The following is a 23746-nucleotide window of genomic DNA, read 5'->3' as shown; positions in this document are numbered from 1 at the left end:
TAGGCATATTACAATGCGCTTATGAACGTCAAATAAAGCTACTCCGGCTTATTTTTTATTCTTATCTATCTCTATAAACTCTTATAGATCAGATTTCTATTGACGAACAAATCATCAAGTGACAACCAAAACTCACTAATTACTAAAAAAAAATTAAACAAAAATCGACCTTGTTTTAGTATTAATATGGTTCACTATGGCTATGAATTTGTATTGGTAATTAGTGAGTTTTGGTTGCCACTGACAAAATAATTGTGACAACCTCAGTCAGCTTATGTTCAAAATTGCTCCGTGATGGTATACTTAAAATTTAACACTTTAAACTCTCGCGATTTGTACACATAATTAATGCCATTTACCAGTCTAACGCGATTAAATTTCACCTCCCCCTTTAAACCTGACTGAAATGTGTGATAGAAAGAGACGTTAAACTACCACACCTCGTTTAGATTATGGGAATAGGTAACGACGTCATTTGAATACCCAATTTATGCTACTTGGTGGACGACTGATGGTAGGTAACTTGTTTCAATGAGACACAATTCTTGGTTTAGATACTCTCTTTTGAGCCTCACCTTTTGGTCGTAGAGTTTACACCATTTTGGCAGTATACCTATGCGATGATATACCATTGCCTTAGAGCTGGAAGTAGCCGCTCAGGATCGCCACAAATGGAAAATTCATCTGCGAGCCCTATGTCCCTATTGAGGGATAACTGGATTACGTCATCATCATATCAGTAATGTAATTCTAGGTGTGTTTTGTGCTACTCCCTGGCGATATTGATGTTGAGCCGGCGGAGTAGCACCCTCTTCCAACACGCGTTCAGCTCTTTGAACAAGTTTCTCAACGCAGAGCGGCTGGACGATACGCTGATCAAGAGGTCTTTGGCGCATTTCAGCTATTGGTGGATAAGGTACCTTCTACTTTCCACTCAAATTGTATAAACCTCCAAGCAACACGGAAGGGAGACGGCATTCGAACTTCCCCTCTGCCGAAGTATAGGTACAACTGTATCTATGGCTATGCGTGTTGTGACTCGTCCGTACACAAAAAGAGATCGAAGTGTGCAAGATTTGTCTTTGACGTGTGTCATTTTCTATGTATTTGTGTCGTCATTGGATTTTGTATGTAGTGAGAGAAGTGCAACTGTGTGCACGTTTCCTTCCGCAAAAACTGGCAGAATGATTTACGGTAAGATATTGCTTGGGCCCCTCCCTTCCGACATGTCGGAAGCCGGCGTTGCTCGAAGGTATAAACAGTCCAATTCATAACACGCATTTAATTCTTTTCCGGAGCTCTTGAATGTCTTAACGGCCCCTTTGTCAACTGAAATGCAACTAATTTCAATATCTATACACGCAGTCATGTGATGCTCATTTATATTGTTTATTACCTTTAACAGAACTAATGGCGTCAATATATACGAAACCTTCATACATAAGCGTGTCAGCTCCATGTTCAGACAGGATATCATTCACTTCTTTCACAGACAGTAAGTATAAAATTCTGCCCGGTATACTCCCACAATTCGGACCTGTTACGTACTTCCCTTTTCAAAAGCACAGGGCGAGCGAGAAACAGGGGCAAGACAAGAAGAAACACTTGATGAAATTTTCATATTAGATTAAAATCCGTGGGACTGCGTGTCCTTAAACTACGTCCCATTAAAAGAGAGGTAGGGTAACGGTATAGGGTAAAATGTCATCTCGCTCGAATCTGAAGCAGCTCAACTGGAGAAGTACCTCCACTACGTCCCATTAAAAGAGAGGTAGGGTAAAGGTTTAGGGTAAAATGTCATCTCGCTCGAATCTGAAGCAGCTCAACTGGAGAAGTACCTCCACCTTACAGAAGACCATAGCCAGAACAGCACTGTGACTTACTGTAGGTATGTAGTGTTGTTTACCTAATGGTGAGTATGATTTTTAGTGCTCCCAAGAAGAAATCTTCTAGGGTCGACAACGTGCGTGTACCTAAGTCCACTAGTTGCAAGCACCTATAGGTTGAAGTGGCTGCTTGACATCAGGCGGGCTGTACGCTTGTTTGCCACCATCATGGTATTAAGTGTTCCACTACTGGGAAAAGCTCTACCCTCTTTTCAGTCAATCGACCCTGTCGTTTGTATTTTCATTTTTCCCACCATTCCGTGTAGATTGCGTCCACGTCTCCCTCTCCTTTTTATACAGGAGGCAAACGAGCATGCGAATCGCCTGATGGTAAACAATACTGTTGCCCATGGACACCTGCAACACCAGAAAGGGTTGCAAGAACGTTGCCGGCATATGGGAGTACGCTCTTTTCTTCTTTTCATGTATCGGTCTGAAAATGCCGCGGGCGATAATTCATTTCACGGTTTAGCTGTGCGATACGTTGAGGACTGCTAACCATCTAAGTGGTGAAGATGGAAATGTTGTCACGAAGAGCGATGGCGGAAAGAAGCGGCAGGGATTGACAGGATTTGATCCTAAACCTATTTTATATTATCAGAACTTTCACCGGTGTCGACACGTTACTAAAAGGAGGCGAGCAAATGATGAAACAACTGTCCTGTCTTTATTTTCAACTACACCTGCTGCCTAATGTCCCAGTTATGAGGGAAATGGACCTAAACCCCTGGGTCTTCATAGTGCATAGAGGCGAAGTTGTGATCACTCAGAAAGGGAAGACTTTGGCTACTCTTAAGAAGGTTATTTTTATCTTAAAATGAGTGTTTTCATATTTTATACTCGTAAAGTGTTTGACAGAGTAAGCATGGGGTTACTTGTTGGGCATTTTCTAGTGCAACAAAAGTATTACCTATAACCAGTAAGCATAAGCTAATACTTCATCACATTCATATAAATCATATAATGAGTCTGTGACAGTTCTATGTAAACAGTAGGGTAACCATGAGACTCAGTTGAGTTAAACATTTAATTAATTATAACGAACATTAAATTTACAGATTTTTTAATATTCTTACGTACAAGTGTTTATAATAAATGTACAGGAGTAAGTAACGCATAATTCTGATCAAGACTCACCCTGTTAATTATCGTTTGCCAGGGCTCAATATTCGGTCAGCTAGAAGGCACGGAGCACCGGCCGGTGCGAGTGTCAGCACACACCACCGACTACACCGATATTCTGAGGATACCTGTGGGTGCCTTCCAGGAAAATATTGACGATAAGGTATAGTACTGTCCGCGAGCCAATTCCGTGTATTCGGAGGTCGAGGAAGTGGGGGGGAGGGGGTGTGCGCCGCGCCCGATTGTACAAAATGACACTACTCGGGCATGACGCCCAACATTCCTAACTTTCCTCAGCCGTGCACGGAATTCGCGCGCGGACAGTACCTATGACGATGAGGTATAGGCCGGACACATATGTCGCAGAGATGATAGGAGATGGAGCAAGCGTGTCCTAGCGTGGAGGCCTCGCTCAAAAAGACCAGATCACAGACCTCCAACAAGATGGGAGGATGACATTAAAAAGATTGGGCCCGCTCTGGAGAAGCAGCAAATCGAGTTGCTTGGAGGAGATTTGGGGAGGCGTATGCCCAACAATGCCCAACAGTGGGCGTATACTCGCTGAGGAAGAAGAAGAAGAAGAATAGTACCTAGTAGCCGTATTTCTGTAGTCCGACACAATAGAAAACGCCTAGAATATATTTCACCCTCAACAAAAAACAGAACAAGCATTTGATGTTAAAAAGCGACAAAGACAGCAGTTTATTATCTAGTACCTATTGCGCGCAGTCATAAAGTTACTTTGTCTTCAAGAGCTTACTATAAAATTTTGTAGAGTAAGATATAACGTATTTTTTGTAAATTTGCGTAAATTACGAAACTTAAGAAAAAACCGGACAAGTGAGAGTAGGACTCTCCCACCGAGGATTCCGTACTTTTTAGTATTTGTTGTTATAGCGGCAACATCACTGTTCATGAGATACAGCCTGGTGACAGACAGGCACACAGACAGACAGACAGATAGACGGACAGAGGAGTCTTAGTAAAAGCGGGTCCCTAAACCCTAAAACCAAGGTGTAAAGTCAAGCCTAAAAACCTTTTTAGGAAAGACATCGAGATCAAAATAATAATGTAAAAGTTCTAGTCACCAGCTGGTTGTATAGTTTTATTTTATTTATTTATTTAAAAGGCACACTAAACAGACAACATTCAACATTGTTACAAAGAGTACATACTAACAACCTGCATTGATGTAGATATAGAATTATAAGAACGTGTGTATTGTGTAACTGTAAATAGATCATTTTGTGTTGTGATCATCAAATTAAGCCATATATTTAAAGGCACAGTATGTATAAGTTACTCTATGGTTTACTAAAGAGGCTAGTGCTGCACTCTGGTGGCATAAAATTACAGTAATACCCCCTATTGTGCAGTTAAATTAACTGTTTTTTATTGTCTTTTGTCATTCAGACCCGTTTCAACATACACCGGCACCCGACAGCAGCCATGGATTATATGCAAGTGAAGGATCCACCTAAAGAGAACCCATACTACTCCATTAAGTACTTGGTCAGAGGCGGCAAGACCATCAAACTACCCGTTAGTACTCTTTGAAATATATATAACGTTTTCAATCAAAAGGTACCACATTGTCGCTTACCATAAGGACGAAAATTGCTTGTATCTTTATACGAAAAACCTGTCAGAGCGTCCTTATGGCAATCGACAATGTGGTACCTTTTGCTTGAAAACGACACATATATTCTAATATTAGCGCCATCTCAACTGATTTTTATTATGGCTTTTCTACACGATGGCCCAGCGTAGGCCAGTCCAAGGGACGCATTTATTCGTTAGAGGGAGCAAGTGATATTGCTATCTCATTCCACCGCATAGCTGCGGCGTCCCTTGGCATGGCCTATGCTGGGCCATCGTGTAGAGGAGCCATTAGCTGTCGATAAAATGTGATGTTTTCAACCAAAAGGTACCACATTGTCGCTTGTCGATAAGGTTGATTTCAAATTAAAGCTATATGGAAATAGCGCCTTATTGACAACCGACAATAAGTACCCTTTTGATTGAGAATGGCACAAATTATGTTATGAAATTTAAATATGATCTGATAGTGATATAATATAGGTACATACTTAATATATTGATGTAATTTTTATTTTGTCACCGACTTGAGTCAATGTTGGATGTCAGATATTAACAATTGCAATAAAAATAAACTTTTTTTTTTTTACTAGCCCATTATGGTGTCCCACTGCTGGGCAAAGGCCTCTCCCCTTGTCTTCCACGACTCCCGATATAGTGCCTCCTCCGGCCAGTTGTTGAGAAAGGTGTCTAGGTCGTCCCGCCATCTCCGTCTGGGCCTGCCGGGTCCGCGCCCCTCTTCTAGCATCCATTTGGTGGCTATGCTAGCCCATCTGTCTGGATGCATGCGGCAGACGTGACCGGCCCAGTCCCATTTGAGCCTAGCAGTCTTCTCACCGACGTCAGCAATGCGGGTTTTTGCGCGCAGCGTGGTGTTCCGGATACGATCGGTCCTCTTCACACCTAAAATAAACTAATGACGATAATATAAAAAAACAGGCCAAGTGCGAGTCGGACTCACCCATCGAGGGTTCCGTACAAATGTAACTTTATTTTATTTTTTACTTTATTTTAGTTTTCAGTTTTCAGTTTTTTTGCTGTACTTCTAGTATAAGATGATATAACTTGCTAATTTTATAGTTGTAGCTCAACGGGAAGTAGGGTACATATAAATTTTGATTCCCTTGAGAGTGTCGTTTTTTTCGGCAAAAACACCCGTATCTTTTTTTTACGTTAACTACGATTTTTTCACAACTTCAAGGGACTGTAGACCTGAGTATATGGTTTTAATTTCAACTCGATACTTCCACGTGTTCCCGAGATAAAGGGTCTTGACAGACAGACGGACGGACGGACAACAAAGTGATTCTATAAGGGTTCTGTTTTTTCCTTTTGAGGTACGGAACCCTAAAAACCACTCTAAATAATCATGTTACTTCAAGGATCAGTCAAATTACTTAATTAGAAATGATATTATTTCAGTGGATGAAGCAGTGGGTGAAAGCGCACCTAACCCGCAAATACGCCTTGTGGCTGGCCCTGGTCTGGTTCGTAGGGCCCTACCTTTCTTCTGCCATCGTCTTGATCCTCAACACTTTGCCGTTGGAAACGATACATATGCTGTTGGTGGTGTTGGTTCTTCTTGATATTTTACACCTTGCGCATTTTGTATCGGAGTTTTATACGGTAAGCTTACGTTATCAATATGAATATCAGCACACGCTAGCGGAGTTTTATACGGTAAGCTTACATTATCAATATGAATATCAGCACACGCTAGCGAAGTTTTATACGGTAAGCTTACGTTATCAATATGAATATCAGCACACGCTAGCGAAGTTTTATACGGTAAGCTTACGTTATCAATATGAATATCAGCACACGCTAGCGAAGTTTTATACGGTAAGCTTACGTTATCAATATGAATATCAGCACACGCTAGCGGAGTTTTATACGGTAAGCTTACGTTATCAATATGAATATCAGCACACGCTAGCGGAGTTTTATACGGTAAGCTTACGTTATCAATATAATTATCAATACACGCTAGCGAACATATTGTGAGTGTTAAAAGTGGTGGTAACCAGTATAATTATGGATAATTAGATAAAGGCCTTAAGGGGCCCACTGACTATCAGTCCGCCGGACGATATCGGCCTGTCAGTTACAAACAATAATTTGACAGTTCCGAACAACTGGCAGGCCAATATCGTCCGGCGGACTGATAGTCAGTGGGCCCCTTTACAAAGAAAGCTTCGTGTGCTATTCTTTAAATAATAAAAATAGTTGGATTCGTTTGTGAGGATTCGTTCGCAATCGTAATCCTATTAGGAACAATAGGAGAAAAAAAATATCGTTCAGCAAATAAAAAGTATCGGTATACAATTATATATACACTCTCCGGTTTTTTTCGTAAGTACCTATTATTTTTTCCCTACTTTTTCTATTAGGAATGTAAAAACAATGAGGTCCTTAAACGGATTTTAGTTACATTCTATATGAATTACAGCTACAGTATTACCGACTTACTTATGAATTGGAATTCTATTTGATTCTGTATTATGTACAAGACCAAAACCTCATACTTGCTCACTACATACTTACACCAAAGATACATTGATTGAGTAAGATGCGTAAAATCTAAGATAACTTCGTGCTTCCAATTTGACAGGTAAACGAGATGGCGCTGTACAGCTCCATACATTTTGCGTTAACTTTGATTGTGTAGTTAGCACAGCGCCACGTTGTTTTCTTGTGGCGTTATTCATAAACGCGTTACTGGCCTAAATTAGCTATGAATCGTTTGTCTTTATCTGTCATTTTGACATATGTATTTGTAAGAAAGGGATTAAACATAATTTAACTAAATCAGGCCCGTAAAGTTTTATGAATAAGGGGGTTAGACTTTACCTCACTATTACAATCAATTTTCTTTGCTTACATAAAACATGATATTTGCGAAAAAAACTATGCAAATTGCAATTCAATTCAATTCAATGGTTTATTGATAAAATACACATTTTACACGTCAAATTTACAAAGGTACATATACAGTTTTATATTATTAACACATTAATACACATTTTTCTATCAATTAGGTATACATATTAGAAAATAAGATATTTTTTATATTATACATTACATGTCCATTTATTATTTAATCATTGAATAGGTACTAAAAAACTCATCAATCGAGTACAAAGCGTCTAGTTCAAGTTTTGCTTTTATTTGTCGTACAAATGAATTATAGCAACAGTATACTAAGCTATATCATTAGCTGTCCGTTCGGCGAATCATTAACTCGACAGCGCCATTTCATGTTGTCAATTCACAAACAAAGCTGGAATGAAAACTGATGACCATTTGCATCAACTAAATTGCGAACGGCATCAATTAGAACTGTTGACATTTGATATTATGGATAGCATCTGTTTTGGTCACCTGGCTTTAGCTACGGTTTTGTTTCTAAAATCATGCCAACTTGTAACGACCTGCTTTATGTAAAGCTCGGGCCATGGGGATAATATACGTAGAAAACATTCAAAACTCAGACACACAAATTGTATTGTAGTTCGGGTGATTTTCCGTAACTCGACGACTGGCGCCTATTTTGCGTGACATGGGAGGGTGGGCTAGTCCTGCCAGCCCAGCTCCTTGAGGAAACCTATTAAACCTTTGATGTTGAGACCTCGGGGAGGTCTCTCGGGGATCCGAGATGTTTTGCCCTGTATGGGGCCCCTCCGCTGCATTCCAGCACCACGTGAGAGGCTGTTTTTTCTGTCCCTATGCATCCTCTGCATAGGGGACTGTCTGTGACACCTATTATAAAAAGATGTTTGTTAAATAGTCCATGACCTGTTATGACACTGGTTACCATGCTCAGTCGGGCCTTTCCTAATTAAAGGAGCATCCTTGTTAGCTTTCCGTTGACACACAAATAAATGCCAGGATTCGAACCCGGGACCGCCTGCTTTGTAAGCAGGGTCAATACCAACTAGGCTAGGAGGCCTTCAAAATATTTCGAAATATACAAATGGGTTTGACTATGTTTCAGATGGAACTAGTTATAATAAACGACGAGTGCGTATATCGACACGTGAAATTGAGAAGATTCAAGAATGTTCAAACGTATATCGACATCATTTCTCTTGTTCTGCCGATGCTGACTATGTTTACTAGCAATTGGGGCTATCAGCTGGCAAGACTTCTTCGTCTTCGATTCTTTTACCAGTTTTATAAACATTTCTGTCAGGATTTCAAGGTACTGCCTCCTGTTTATAACCTTCGCAGTCCAGTGACTCATATTATGGGTCACGACGAATTGACTCCACAAGTCCGTGCCACACATATGGGTCACTAAGATGGGCATTTTCACTTAAGTGTATCATTTACTTTTTTCGAAAATGCATCAACTTTTAGGTTATTTCTACTCAGAATCACGAGGACTATCGATTTAAAAAGAAAAAAAATATGTCCCCACAAAAATTACAGTATTATAACGCATTACATTTTGTATGGACCGTTACAAAACTGACACCCAAAATTGGGAACACTTTTTTTCTTTGTCTCATTCAATAGTACTCGTAGTTTCTGAGTCTAAATAACCCAAAAGTTGATGGTTTTTCGAAAAAAAGTAAATAGTACCATTTTTTCTGAAAACTCCCACATACAACAAACACGCCTAAGCAAACCTAATAAAGAGATTATTTAATCGATCTTTCTTTTGAATTACATTACTAGTCTCGAAACAAACAGCAGTATTCAAATATTATCTAGTTATTTCTTAGTGACCCATATGTGGAGCATGGACGTGTGATTTAAGTAGGTAATTTTCTTGGACTTTAGGAAATTAAAACATTATTTATTGGGACTGTGAACGTGTTAACCATCATTTCCATTACTTGGTTGCATAGGTTTGCGTTGTTTCTCCCCTTTCACACATACAACAACATCCGCCTGATTCTGATATAACAATTTGTTACGGGTTAATCTTATTTCGATACGACCTTGAAGATCACTCACGCTAATTGGTGGAAAACACTATGAATTCAACAAACCTCTGTATGTGGCCTTCATAGACTATAGCAAAGCTTTTGACAGTATTAGCCACAATTCTATTTGGAATGCATTGCAAAGGACAAATGTTGATAAAAAATACATTAACATTCTGAAGTACATTTATACAAACAGCACAAGCAAGGTAAAATTAGAAACCAATGGACGTGTGATTTAAGTAGGTAATTTTCTTGGACTTTAGGAAATTAAAACATTATTTATTGGGACTGTGAACGTGTTAACCATCATTTCCATTACTTGGTTGCATAGGTTTGCGTTGTTTCTCCCCTTTCACACATACAACAACATCCGCCTGATTCTGATATAACAATTTGTTACGGGTTAATCTTATTTCGATACGACCTTGAAGATCACTCACGCTAATTGGTGGAAAACACTATGAATTCAACAAACCTCTGTATGTGGCCTTCATAGACTATAGCAAAGCTTTTGACAGTATTAGCCACAATTCTATTTGGAATGCATTGCAAAGGACAAATGTTGATAAAAAATACATTAACATTCTGAAGTACATTTATACAAACAGCACAAGCAAGGTAAAATTAGAAACCAGAGGAGAGGAAATAAATATAAAGCGTGGAGTCAGGCAAGGTGACCCCCTGTCGCCCAAGCTATTTATAGCAGTACTTGAAGATGTATTCCGCAACCTACACTGGACGGGAAAAGGAGTTAATATCAATGGAAGATATTTAAATCATCTCAGGTTTGCTGATGATATTGTCATTTTAGCGGAGACCCCAAAAGACCTAGAAGAAATGATGATCTCACTTGATAATGAAAGCACTAAAGTTGGCTTGGAAATGAATGCGGAAAAAACAAAGATACTGACTAACAGCCGCGAAAGACAAATCATAATCAATGAAAAAAATATAGAATATGTGACAGACTACAAATATCTGGGCAAGGAACTTTCATTTAGAAAAACAAAAAACGAGGAAGAAGTCAAAAGAAGAATAAACGTTACTTGGAATAGATTCTGGTCCCTAAAAGAAATTCTGAAAGGAAATTACAACCTGCACATGAAAAAAACCGTATTTGATACCTGCCTTCTGCCCTGTCTACTGTACGGGTGCCAAACTTGGGTGTACACAGATATAGTAAAACAAAAAATCAAATGCACTCAGCGGGCAATGGAACGAAGCATGCTACATATTAGAAAAATAGAAAAAGTAAAAAGTCAAGACATAAGAAATAGAACAAAGATTACTGACGCGCTAAAACATGCACTCACACTAAAGTGGAAATGGGCTGGCCACATCTCACGTTACACAGATAAACGATGGACCAAAACAACCACACAATGGAAGGGGCCAACCGGGAAGAGAAAAATTGGAAAACCAAAAAGAAGGTGGGCTGATGACATAAAAGACATAGCAGGAAACAATTGGATGTATAAAGGCAAAGACAGGGAAACATGGCATAAGATGGAGGAGGCCTTTACCCAATAAGGGGTCCATATTTCATTTGAACTTATAATATATAAACTAATCATACTAACATTAACCCTAGGGAAAAAGAAACTAACAACCAAAATAACAACACATCAGAATTGTAATTACCGTTTTTATGTGAAATATGGAATAAATGGCTTTATTATTATTTATTTATTTAATTGGTGGATGCGAAATGAAGTGTCGTGCGAGAGATGCCGGCCGTCAAAGTCATATCAAAACCAGTTTAAAGCCATAAAAAGTTGTAACTTATAGAACAATAATGTGAAAAGTATAGGTATTTTGAAAACAAACACGAGCGCACGATTTCGTGAAAATACTCACGCATGAGAAGAGGTTTGTGCCCAGCAGTGGGACGTATATAGGCTGAAATATAAATATTATTTTCCAGTCTGTTTTGTTTCAGAGTCAAAAATTTTACAATTTGGTTGACTTTGCAATCATTAGTTTGATCGTCGAAGCAATGGTTTGTGGGTGGGTCGTGATTGCCTGCAGACGTGAGTTAATCAATATTGTTTACTCAATCATTTACATCCCAATAAATTTAATTTAAATATCATAATATATAATCGGTGAACACTGAACATACAGTCTGCAGCAGAAGTTGCTAAGCGGGCGAGGTGTTTAAAATGATCTTGACGCGACTTTCTCTTCTTCTTCTTCTTCCTGCCCTTATCCCACGTTATGTGGGGTCGGCACAACATGTTTTTCTCTTCCATTCTCCTCTATCTTTCGTCTTGACGCGACTTTATTATGAAGAAGTAAGAGCGTGTCAAGGTAATTTTGAACACCTCGCCCGCCTAACAACTTCTGCTGCTGACTGTACATTAAAAAATTGCCACAACCGAATACAGAACCTCCTCCTTCTTGCAATTGAAGTCAGTTAAAAACAGTAAATATCTAGGTATGCAGGTACTTAGACCTAATCCTAAAGCTCATTTTGATTTATTACCTAAAGATATAGTTGTTTGTATATTATTATTATTTTCTGACAATTTTTTAATTTTTTTTACAAATCTCCGGAGAACATTCAAAGTTTAAATATACTTTATTCATGTAGGCCTAGCACACAACAAGCACTTATGAATGATAAGTATTATGTACATAATATGTATTATATATTATCTTAACCGCTTTGGACAGAGTAGCATGGCGATCTTTGGTGTCGGAGGCCAAGATCCACTTTGGGTCGTTGCGCCACAGCAGTAAGTAACTAAGTATATTATCTTAAGCTAATTATTAGAGCAACTTATTGATGTTAAATTATTCCATAATAATATTGAATTATTACACAGATCAAATTTAATAATAAGAATGATTAAGATCGTCAAACATATTTTTTTTTATAAAAAATACTATACCTATTAGAATGTTTAGAATAAAATTAATATTAGGTGCATGGGGTGATATGTTTTTTTTTCAGCATCTATATTGGACAACTCTTATTACATACCAAAACCTGTGGAAACTCTAGATCAGTATCAAAGGTACTACAACGAATGGATAGATCCTGATATCAGAGGAGAAGGTAAGTTCTTCTAAAGGTACGACCAGATTTTTACCGCAAAAAACGCTCTCTGTCGCTCGAACACTTAAGAGCGATAGAGCGGCAGATAATGTTCAGCGGAGGTCTTGTGGCTGGTTCAGTAGATGGGCGAAGAGCAGAAAGCCGTCTTGATGGTCACAATCAATGACCTTTTATTAATAATAGACGCGTGACGTTCATAGTTGATAAAACTAAAATGCAGGCAATATTTAGTAGATGATTGTGACAGTTTTGACACATTGGCGTCAGCCGTACGACTTACTCAATATAGGTTCCGGAACCTATATTTGATGGTTCACGGTTCACTACCTCCCTTTACTTACATCCATGGTCACAATATTATATTTAATAATTAAAAGCACAAAAGCACATAAGGTGAAATGTGATGTGTAACCGAATTAGAATGAAGGCAACTTATATTTCTGTTGGAGTTGCCAACATATAACGAAATTTCTATTTTCGTTTTTGCGGTGGGCCATCAGATGGTGCCAACTGCGATTGCATTTGTTTAACATGCACGCCGCACGCCCAACTCGAGCGTCCACACAGGCCTTACACTTAGTATGTACATTTGTATGTTTTTAGGTTGTAAAACAGTAGTGTTTATTCAGAAAAAGAAATTCTCCGGTAATCACAGTTTCCTAGTGCCGATGAGATGGCAGGACGATTACGCTATTGCCCTGGGCTTCATCATGAGTCTTATCACCAAAACTAACTCTGGCAATGTAAGTACATATATCATGTGATTTTAGTAGTATATCAATAGAAATAATATGAGCTTCAATCTTAACCTATTGGACGCCAATGACCGATGTATCGGCACCGCAGGTCCAACGCCAAACACCGATTAATCCGTCACGTCACAGACCACAAAGCAACATAGACCTAAATGCATGTGCATAAAGTTCAATTTCAGTCTTGACACTTCGGGGACGTGGCGTGGCGTCCGAGTGACCTTTTGTATTTAACACGACGTCGAAAAGGTTAAGTATGTGTTGGACTGTTGGTTAGTCAAAAGTCGTGGGTCTAAATCTCGATTGTGCTGTAAGATCAGAAAAAAAGTTGCTCAAACGCTCAATAAAACGTCAAACTTTTGCAATGTTTTCTTCCGTCACAGCCGATATTGGCCGCCCTGAGCGAGGGTCATCTTCGATCGACTTCCGTCCAAGTTTAAAAAGTCGACTCCACTTTTTAACAGTCAAGTGGCATAAGAAGGTCCAGATGCACCGTAAATAATAGCCATTTCCTCAAGATAATAAATTTGTTCTGAAAATACAGTCGTTTATCTTTACCATGCGCGCGCGCGACTTGTATGTGTGCGCCATAAGTATCAATGCGTCGCCGCACGCACACTCAAACACAAACTCGACTGGCGCACTGAGAAACGGGTCGAGATTTTGTTTGAGTGTGCGTGCGGCGACGCATATATATTATTATGGCGCACACATACAAGTCGCGCGCGGTGCGTTGTATGAAGATAACATACTTTGCTCTGTTTATACTATGTCTTTACGCTGGCCATAATTTACGGTTTTTGAACGCATCGTAGAGAGCTTATGATATGTGTGTAGATATAGTCAATTTTGTTTTGGTTTGGTCATTTTATGACTCCATAGATTACGTCATAAAATTCTACTGATGTCAACATCCCTTATCCTATTTCAGTATGCCGCCATTAATCTTCAAGAAATGTACTACGAATGTTTCGTATGCTACATATGCCACCTCGTGTGTATATGGATAGGCAGTTCCGCGTTCAGAGAGATGTACCTGAGTTATCGGGAACTGCTGAATTTCGACTACAATGCTGCTAATTTGTACAGTTACTTGAAACATAGTGGTTTGAATCAGTCACTGTTGGAGCGCGTGAAAGGGTACACTGCTCTTCTTTGGCAGAGGCAAAGAGGTGGGTTGTAAGTTGTAAGGCCTAGCCAGTAATATATGATCACGCGCCATGTTGCGGAATTTCACTGGAACTATTTTTTTCATACTATACTGAACTGTAACCCTATACATGAGAATAACAGCGCCCTCTTGACAATGATGTATTACTGGTCAGGCTTTAATTGTAACTATTTTATATTTTACTCTTAATATAGGGCATTGGGACGTCAAATAGTGCTTTAAACTTGCTTTATAAGGCGATGTCAATATTTTTTGACGTTACATTCAAAGTAGATCCAATCTTATTCAAATTTATAGTTTTGTTAGTGACTAAAAAACTATTTTTCAAATTCCTTCCTAAAAAAAAGTTACATTTTTTATGACTCGAATCAATGTGTTGAGTATTTATGCCTAGTTGCAATAAGAATAAATGGGCAATGCAAGTAGCATGCCACAAATACCATGTAATGCACGTGCACGGTCAAGGAATTGAATTTCAGTAATAGTATGACGTCTCTAGCGACTTTCATATTGATTGTCACTGTGACAAAATACAAATGGTCCCTCCTCCTTCGGTCATACTCCTAAATATTGAGGGTCGTGACCTCCCTTGTATATCATTTTCTCTTTTACGATCTTTCTCCCATCTGTTTCTGTCTGGCGGTGTGGAGAGCCATGTGAACTGTGGAATCAAGAGCGGTGCGGATCTGGTCAGATCAATATATTGGACTGTGTCCAGTGGTCGTTGGTGCAAACAAAATGGTACAGAAATTAAATTGTTTGCATTATATTTCTCAGGTAACTGGATGCCTGAATTGGTGGTGGAAGCTCCGCTGTGCCTCAGAGAGGACCTCTACGTGGCGTTGTACGCATATCATTTGCAGGTATTGATGTATGCGAAAATCACTACGATACATTCGATAAAGGGCGTCCGCTAGCTGGCACGGTTGCAATTTGCGGGTGCAATTGTAGACAAAATCCGTCGCACGCGTCCGCGCCAGTTAGCAACGCTCATATAGTTGGTCAAGCAAATCTTGTCAGTAAATAGGAACAAAAAAAACTATACTCATCCTTTTCTTTTGGGTGCTAGTACTAGTGTAAGATAAAGATAGTATGATTCTCTCTATCTATGTTTGAAATGAGACAGTCCTTTGACAAACTATACTTACTATTTATAACGAACCCGCTCACCCGCTCGGTGCAACCGCGCCAGCTCTAGCAAATGCCCGATAATTTTCCAGTTTTTTTTTGTAAAATTTTCGTGATGTTCCTGAGAATAAACTTTTGGTTTACTTGCAGGATATCCCTCTGTTCAGGTCGCAGCCAGCTTATTTTACAAGGCAGTTAGCTACTAGGATGCATAGGGTCGTTATATGTGCAGGTATTTATTGGAATGAGAACAACAACATATTTTAGTAGACCGTAATGTCTGAAGTATGTTGCTGTTCTTAATATCTTTCTTTCATTTCACGAACTCTCAGGTAGCCCAATTTGTTAGTAGAAAAAGAAAGGAAAAAGAAAAGATTTTTTACAATACTTTTAAATTTTAACGACTTTTTCTAATAACCAATTTGACGTCACGTAACATCGGTCCAGATACACGGGACCTTAGCATCTATCACGTCCTGTTTGTCACCCATGAATCAATCGTATTTATTAACGTTATAAATCAAAATCATTGTCGTATCAGCCAAATGGCGGTAGCTTAAAATTCGATTGACTATGGGGTCATTGCAAAAGTGACGAGTGGGACATTTTTACTCCTTTTTCTACCAACACTTTGATTTATTTATTTCTAACGACTACAATATTTGTATTACTTAAATAATATATAATCATAAACCCAAATACCCATTTTGTACTTTACCATCGAAAAAAGTAACAAAATGTTTTTATTTATTTATGAGATAGTATTAGTAGTGTGACGGGTGGAACATCATCCTCTGCGAGGTTACTGAGACACTTCGCAAATTGTAACAAACTGTGCAACTTTTATTAAACAACTTTTTTATTGTTTTTGAGACCCTGTCAGGACAGGGCACAGCATATAACACAGCGTTTATATTCGGACATAACATCATATTGATGCAACTCTACTTGGCAGAGGACTTAAGTACTAGTAAATCCGAAACAAAATTTCCCACCAAATCCTTTCCAGGCAGGGAGCTGATACAGGAGGGAGATGTTTTTGCCTGCATCTACTTTATACACGACGGCGAAGTCGAGAAATGGTCTACTGATGCAAGGTAGGAGTAAACACACGTGACAGAGTATCAGCAAAGAGGATATAATATTATAGAGCGGTGTCATAGTAAATTTTGTAACCACAGTAAATTCCCTGCCATCTATCGAAACACTTTAAAACTAAACTTAAAAATGTTAAATAACAAACGTAACCGTCACCGTATACGAGAGTAGGCCAAAGGTAGTAGCGACATCTGATCGAGAATCAAATTTTAGACTGTATCCATATATTACGGAGTTTTATATCTTTGGTATCAGACTCATGGCTGTACTTGTCGCAGCACCAAGTGGCGAGTCGGGCAATAAATGTCAGATACCGTAATTATATGCATAATACTATCTGCACTACTGTTGAGAATCCCGCTTCATAAGACTGTACGAACGAGAGCAATGATTTTGAATTTTCTACGACCTGACTCACCACTTAGTTTTGCGTCAATCACTTTTGACACTGACAGATCAGTATCGTATCGGAATTAGATCGCATAACTAAAACTCGAATCGGCCCGTACTACCTAAGCTAATTAAGTGTTAAAAACCATAATTATGCACTCAGTCATGTACGCACTTGCTCACTTAATTAATAATAATGTATTGTTTGAGCACTTCACCCACAGCTTATATCCTTCTGATACTGTCTATGACTGGTGACTAGTTTACTTTGCGTCGTTGCATGAAGCTGTTACTCTGTTTCATTTCTTTCTCTTGTACATATGAGTAAGTTGTGGATTTCCTGCCTCGCATTGAATATTTTACAGAAATGCTTGGCGCTTTTATTTTGTAAAATGCATTCTTTGGTTGTCAGTGTTTTTATTTTTCTGTTATGTTGTCTGGAACATTTCGTATTCTAAATTTAAAAATGGAATAAATACTGCCTTGGGTGAGAATTGAACTCACGGCCTCTGGAGTTCAAGTCTCACCCAAGGCAGTAATTTTCCCATTTTTAAATTTATTCTAAGCTTAATAACATCGTTCGCAGACGTTTCTGTTTCTTTAAAATTTATTTCGTATTGTTTAACTTACATTATACTTAATACAAAGAATATGCAATATGCATGTACTGTAAGTAGGTACGTAGCTAGGTGGATTTACAATTATACAGATAACATTAAAATTAGAGAGCAGATTTGAAGGTAGCGATCTCAATTTAATATGGATATGACTGGTATAATTTAGTATTTTTCATCACACTTGCTCAGTAAATGTATAGAAAAAGCGTTTTCCCTAAGGGGGTTATGAAGTTTCTACTAATATAATTAACAGCTTTTTTTCTTTATACTTACTTCATTTTTAGATCGCAAGTGTGATGAAAAACATTGTGTGTCACTCGGGGCGTAATAATATTGCAAACTCGAGTCTATAAATCGCTCCGGCAAGCCGTCGCAATTTAACTATGCTCTCGTTTGCAATATTTAACTATTTTCTACACACAAAAATAATGTAACTTATCGGAACAAAAAAGTAAAAACCTTTTTGGAAGCTTTTGTAAATATTGGGCAAAAATTATGATGATAGTAAATAAAAAGTTAATAAAAGTTATATGCACTTTGTTATTTTTCTGACGGAAAATTCAATTTCACTTTATTTCAAAAGCAAATAACATATAACTTGTCACACATTCCACATATAGATTTTAACCATTATCAAATGTTAAAAACTAAAACAAACACGTACACATAAAACTAAAGAAAAACACTAAAACTGACTAGAAAATACACATTATCTATACTAAACATAAACCCCATTCCGACCCCCACCCTGTCCAAACGTGCCAAATATACTTGCGGCATTGCCGCGCTGGATAGCAAGCGATGGACCAAGTAGGAGCCTGAACGGGGGTCGCAACCTCTATCACGTAAACGCCGCCCCAAGTCTCTTACCAACTTCTTCGCATCCAAACACCTCGGCCCAGCCGTCTCCACCGCGACCGGAACAAAGTCGTATGCCGGTTCCAAATGGGCGTATTTGGAGTGCTTTAGCCTCGCGGCATTTCCAGCGGCCGCGCCTGCTAGCCTACTGGCGGGTAAGTTATATTAATATTGAGATTGCTACTTCAAATCTGCTCTCTAATAATAATATGCAACCACACACTTTTATTTAGCTTCACTGCGTATATTTGATTGCTTCAAATCTTGTTACTTTTTGAACCACTTTCCGTGTGTTTTCATTTCATTTCCATGATACAAAAAAAATGGTTTCAGCGGAGAAAGGAAGCTGGTATCAGTGCTATCAACGAATGGATTTTTCGGATTGGTCCCTGGCCTATTCCCGGACACACCTGTACAGTTCACTTTCGTCACAAGAACGGTAATAACATTAAATATTAATATATTTTTCCTTTTATATTGTGGGACATTATTATTACGGGTCAAATCTTGCAAGTTAAATTTGACCCACTTCCCGACTTACAAAGAAAATGAATCCAATAAAGCTGAAAATTTGCATACATATGTAAGTCGGGTGACAAGCATCCAATGATATAGGTACAACGTTTTGCATCTAATATGTAATTATTTGTTTTACAAGAGGGCAAAGTTGTTGTTTAACCTCTCGTGCTGATATGGATACCCGAGCAAGCGAAAGATTCCAAAATTGAACCACGAACGTAGCGAGTGGTTAGAAAAATGGAATCTTGAGCGAAAATCAAAGCAAATCGATTGAATCGATCGACCAAATGAATGGTATTAAATATTTATCATTCAAAGTAATCATTTGAAAGTCAACTTACTGTACCAGCAAACATAAGAAAACAACTCAAAATTCGCAATAGATTACTTTGCCTCACATGTGGATAAAATGCAACTTTCTTATCAGTTTTTGAACAATCAAGAGAGCCTTTACCAGGTGGTGAAAAATTATATCACTATCATGTAGGTATACACAGCGTCGACAATACAATGGCCTATTGTATTAAATCTGACACTAATTTGGCCGTGTTCCTACGTACACGGCCAAATTAGTGTCAGATTCCTAGTTCGACGTGCTCTTAAGCTGATTAATTTGGCTCAGTGATAGATAACGATCATGCTACTACGCTAATTAATTCGTTTCAAATAGACACAAAGCCCCGACTCGTACCAATGAGTTTATCCTGTTTATCGGTACTTGATGTACGAAATATCGTAAAGGCTCTCGTTTGATCTTCAAAAACTAATGAGAATGTTGCATTGTATGTCATGATGTCATGATAATTTCTTATAAACCTACATCAAAATGTAAAATAATTTATTTTAAGTTGTTATAACCAATGACACCTAACAATACAATGACATTATGTACAGTAATTGGATTAGAACTCACTTAAAGTAATTTTTAATTGGCCAGTTATTTGTCATATTACTTACTGTAAAGTTTTCATGTAAAATGTTAATATAGATGACCGAGATTTGCTAAATCAATAGTTTCCAAAAAAAAATTGGTTAGGTAAAAAAAATATCACGACATATACAAAAATAATAAAATCTTGGAAACTATAGATTTTTGGCCAGACAAATTTTTGGTCATGCTAATATTGATACCCGATCACGTGAAATATTCCAAAATTGAGAATCGTAAAGTAGAATCTTGAGTTTTGAGAGTTTCAAGGCACGAGGGTAAAACAAACTTTGCAACCGAGTAAACACAACATTTATCACCGCTCCAACGCAAGTACTAACTGTAAAACATTACAAATCAAATCCATATTAACGCTATTGAATATATTTACCATTCATCATCATCACATATCACATGAAAGTCAATGTCACCAACACGAGGAAACAACTCTATATTTACATCAAATTACTTTGCCAATCTTGTGAATAAAATGCCACTTTCTCGTCAGTTTTTGAAAATAAAGAGAGCCTTTACGATCTGGTGTGGTGAAATAGTACATTGTGCAACATGGGGTGTAAGTTAAATATTGCAAACGAGAGTATAGTTAAATCGATTTATAGACTCGAATTTGCGATATTATTACGCCCCCGAGACCAAAAAACTGTTAAATTATAATACTAGAAACTTCATAACTCCCTAGGGAAAACGGTTTTTCTATAGTTCCCGCTAAGCCTGCGTGCAATTCCACATTTACTGAGCGAGTGTGATGAAAGTAATTTATATTGTTACAACTCGATATCTAAAATCAGTAGTACGAAAACAAAGTTATGACGGCGCTAACTTGTTGCTTCCGATACCGCGCTCCCAACAATCACTTGCTACATATTCATGATGACACAGTGAACAGATTTATGTACAGTACGGCAATAAATACTGACATCTGACGCGTTAAGGCCAAGGCAAACCTACCCAAGCCAAGCCAAGTGGCATGTGACAATCACTTATGGACAATGCCAATCGAATTATAAATAATAATGCGAAAAGAGTTATGATGGCGCTAACTTGTTGCTTCCGATACCGCGCTCCCAACAATCACTTGCTACATATTCATGATGGCACAGTGTAGAGAGAGATACCTGGACCTGATGAGTAAAGCGACAGAACATTGCATGCAAATGAGCTTGCTAATCTCACCGCTCAACGCTATAAATGCCAATCAAACACATTTTTACATACTTTTTATTAATTCACTTGTAACTAACTTAGTGATGTACTGTTATAAAATATTGCAAGTTAACTTTATAGATAACTCTATAGCTAATAGATAACACCCCAGAATACAGTAATTCGACAATAAATTTGGTACTATTGAGAGTATTGAGCTGATCTGGTGATGGAGTGAGGAGATGGATGGTGGAACTATTCAGTAATCACTAGGAAACCCATCAAGTTTGCGCTCACATATTATTATTTCGTATTTATTGGCGAGACTTTCTGGTGTGTATAGTTATATGTATATGTATATTAAATGTGTGTATATTAAAATTATACATATTTGTGGCCAAAATTGTGTATACATATAGACCCACTGATATTAACTATGTACTGCGCCTCACCTTGCTCAAATGTAACGAAAGGGCAGCAAACAAGGGTCCTATTCAGATTCCGCTCAGTCGTTGTTAGGCGACGAGACACGCTTACGGCGTAACTACTTTAAGTTCTCAACAAGTCGGCTTATTAGCGAACTACCTATTATGTAGCTAGGGGAGAGTAGGGCAAGTATGGTCGCTAAAGAGAGTAATAAATTAATTAGAAATATAAAACGCGCAAAGTGGACTAAGGTACGAATATTTTACCTTCCGGGTTTTCCACAATTTTTTTAATGTAATTGCATTATTTTATGCATCCTGGCACGATTTTAGTACATCTTTTATTCAAATAATTATAATTACGACAAAAATAATATATTAAAATATGACTTAATCAAATAACATCGACACATATCAAGAGAAATGAGAATTTGTTTCTAAGATTACATGAAACTCATTTACCTACCTTACAAGCCTACTTAGAGGTAGCTATTACTTGACCTCTCACCTCTCACTACTTATGTGCCGTCGGAAAGTTTCCAAAATTGCGAAATTTCCACATTGAACAATTTTGGGAAACTTCTCATATTTTTACATGGGTATCGAAATTTTCAATTTCACTATAGTATCCTTAATATCCTATGACATTTTCCTGGAAATTCTGAAAACTTTTTCAACTTTTTTGAAACTTTCCACAACTTTTAACTTGCAACATTCTGTAATGATTCTATATCTCTCACTATTAGGCAATAATTACAAATATTCCTCGAAAAATAATGAATTTTAAACTGAATTTAAATTTAAATAAAATTCAATTAATATAAATATTATAGGATATTTTTACAAAAATTGGCTAAGGCCCACGGTAAGCTCAAGAAGGCGTGTGTTGTGGGTACTCAGACACAATATATGTATAACACATAATTACTTAAATACCTACATAGAAAATAACCATGACTCGGGAACAAAATTATATCTGTGTCATCATACAAATAATTGCCCTTACCGGCATGAATTCGTGTTTCCTAAATACCCGACTCCCCTTCGCGTGGTTTTATCCGTGCTTCGAATATTTACACGAGACGAGACGTTGCAAATTAAAAGTATAGCGCAGTGTGTGCGTATTTTTAGGTCGACTGTGAGGTGCTAAAAGCATAGGGTAGCGTTGTCGACAGTCAAGTTACCGAAACGACCCAGTCAGTAGTTGTTACCGCCGTTTTTTACTAAAAACCGGCCAAGTGCGAGTCGGACTCGCGCACCGAGGGTTCCGTACATTTTGTATTTGTTGTTATAGCGGCAACAGAAATACATCATCTGTGAAAATTTCAACTGTCTAGCTATCACGGTTCATGAGATACAGCCTGGTGACAGACAGATGGAAAGACGGACAGACGGACAGCGGAGTCTTAGTAATAGGGTCCCGTTTTTACCCTTTGGGTACGGAACCCTACAAAAACCTACTGGATTTTGAAAAATATTTTTTTACAAAAACTGTATTATCTTCCAGGTAACAGATATGGTGTTCCTCCGGAACAGAGACTGGCGAGATCTGCTGGATGGGTACCCGGATATAAAACGCGACCTCTACACCGCGGCCAGGCACTTAAAGAAGGCTCCGGAAAACCATAAATAGCCTCTCAGCTCTCAGATGGCATACGTCTTAGGGCGTCCGCCTGCTGGCGCGGGTGTAGGTATGTATGTTCGCGATGAACTCTAAAACGACTGAACCCATTTTCATGCGGTTTTCACCTATAAATAGAGTGATTATTGAGGAAGGTTCAGACATATAATTTGTTAAGGTTTTGTGTAACCCGTACGAAGCCGGGGCGGGTCGCTAGTTCTTAATAAAACAGCTGCGCACTGAATCATCATAGATTACAATTTTATTTCTGGTAATATCAAATTACTTGAAATAACTGAATTAACTCCAATATAGCAAACCGACCGCGCTACCTAATTTTGCAACTCTTCAACAAATTTACAAAATTCAATTCACTCCCCTTCTCGGCTATCGAAATAATTTGAGATAATTTGCCTTTGAATGTCTTATCCAAATAATATAGGGCCATTATCGCCTTTTTATTAACGCTCCAA

At 38.1% G+C, this 23746-nt stretch overlaps 1 protein-coding gene across 1 annotated transcript in view; it reads left to right on the top strand.

The window, feature by feature from the left end:
* Positions 1 to 23285, top strand: part of LOC134745846 (uncharacterized) — a 36316-nt gene extending 13031 nt beyond the window's left edge. The window contains exons 12-26 of the mRNA XM_063679937.1: positions 755 to 916; positions 1406 to 1495; positions 2488 to 2689; positions 3046 to 3171; positions 4422 to 4550; positions 6009 to 6287; positions 8602 to 8899; positions 12498 to 12602; positions 13206 to 13345; positions 14286 to 14526; positions 15303 to 15388; positions 15804 to 15885; positions 16663 to 16750; positions 18950 to 19055; positions 23160 to 23285. Coding sequence (XP_063536007.1) covers positions 755 to 916; positions 1406 to 1495; positions 2488 to 2689; positions 3046 to 3171; positions 4422 to 4550; positions 6009 to 6287; positions 8602 to 8899; positions 12498 to 12602; positions 13206 to 13345; positions 14286 to 14526; positions 15303 to 15388; positions 15804 to 15885; positions 16663 to 16750; positions 18950 to 19055; positions 23160 to 23285 — 2260 coding nt within the window. The remainder of the gene's footprint in view (positions 1 to 754; positions 917 to 1405; positions 1496 to 2487; positions 2690 to 3045; positions 3172 to 4421; positions 4551 to 6008; positions 6288 to 8601; positions 8900 to 12497; positions 12603 to 13205; positions 13346 to 14285; positions 14527 to 15302; positions 15389 to 15803; positions 15886 to 16662; positions 16751 to 18949; positions 19056 to 23159) is intronic.
* The last annotated feature ends 461 nt before the right edge of the window (positions 23286 to 23746 follow it).

Source organism: Cydia strobilella, chromosome 12 (assembly GCF_947568885.1).
Source record: "Cydia strobilella chromosome 12, ilCydStro3.1, whole genome shotgun sequence".
Classification (NCBI taxonomy): domain Eukaryota; kingdom Metazoa; phylum Arthropoda; class Insecta; order Lepidoptera; family Tortricidae; genus Cydia; species Cydia strobilella.
Note: the sequence above shows the minus strand (reverse complement) of the source record. Positions and strands in the feature narration are given on the sequence as shown.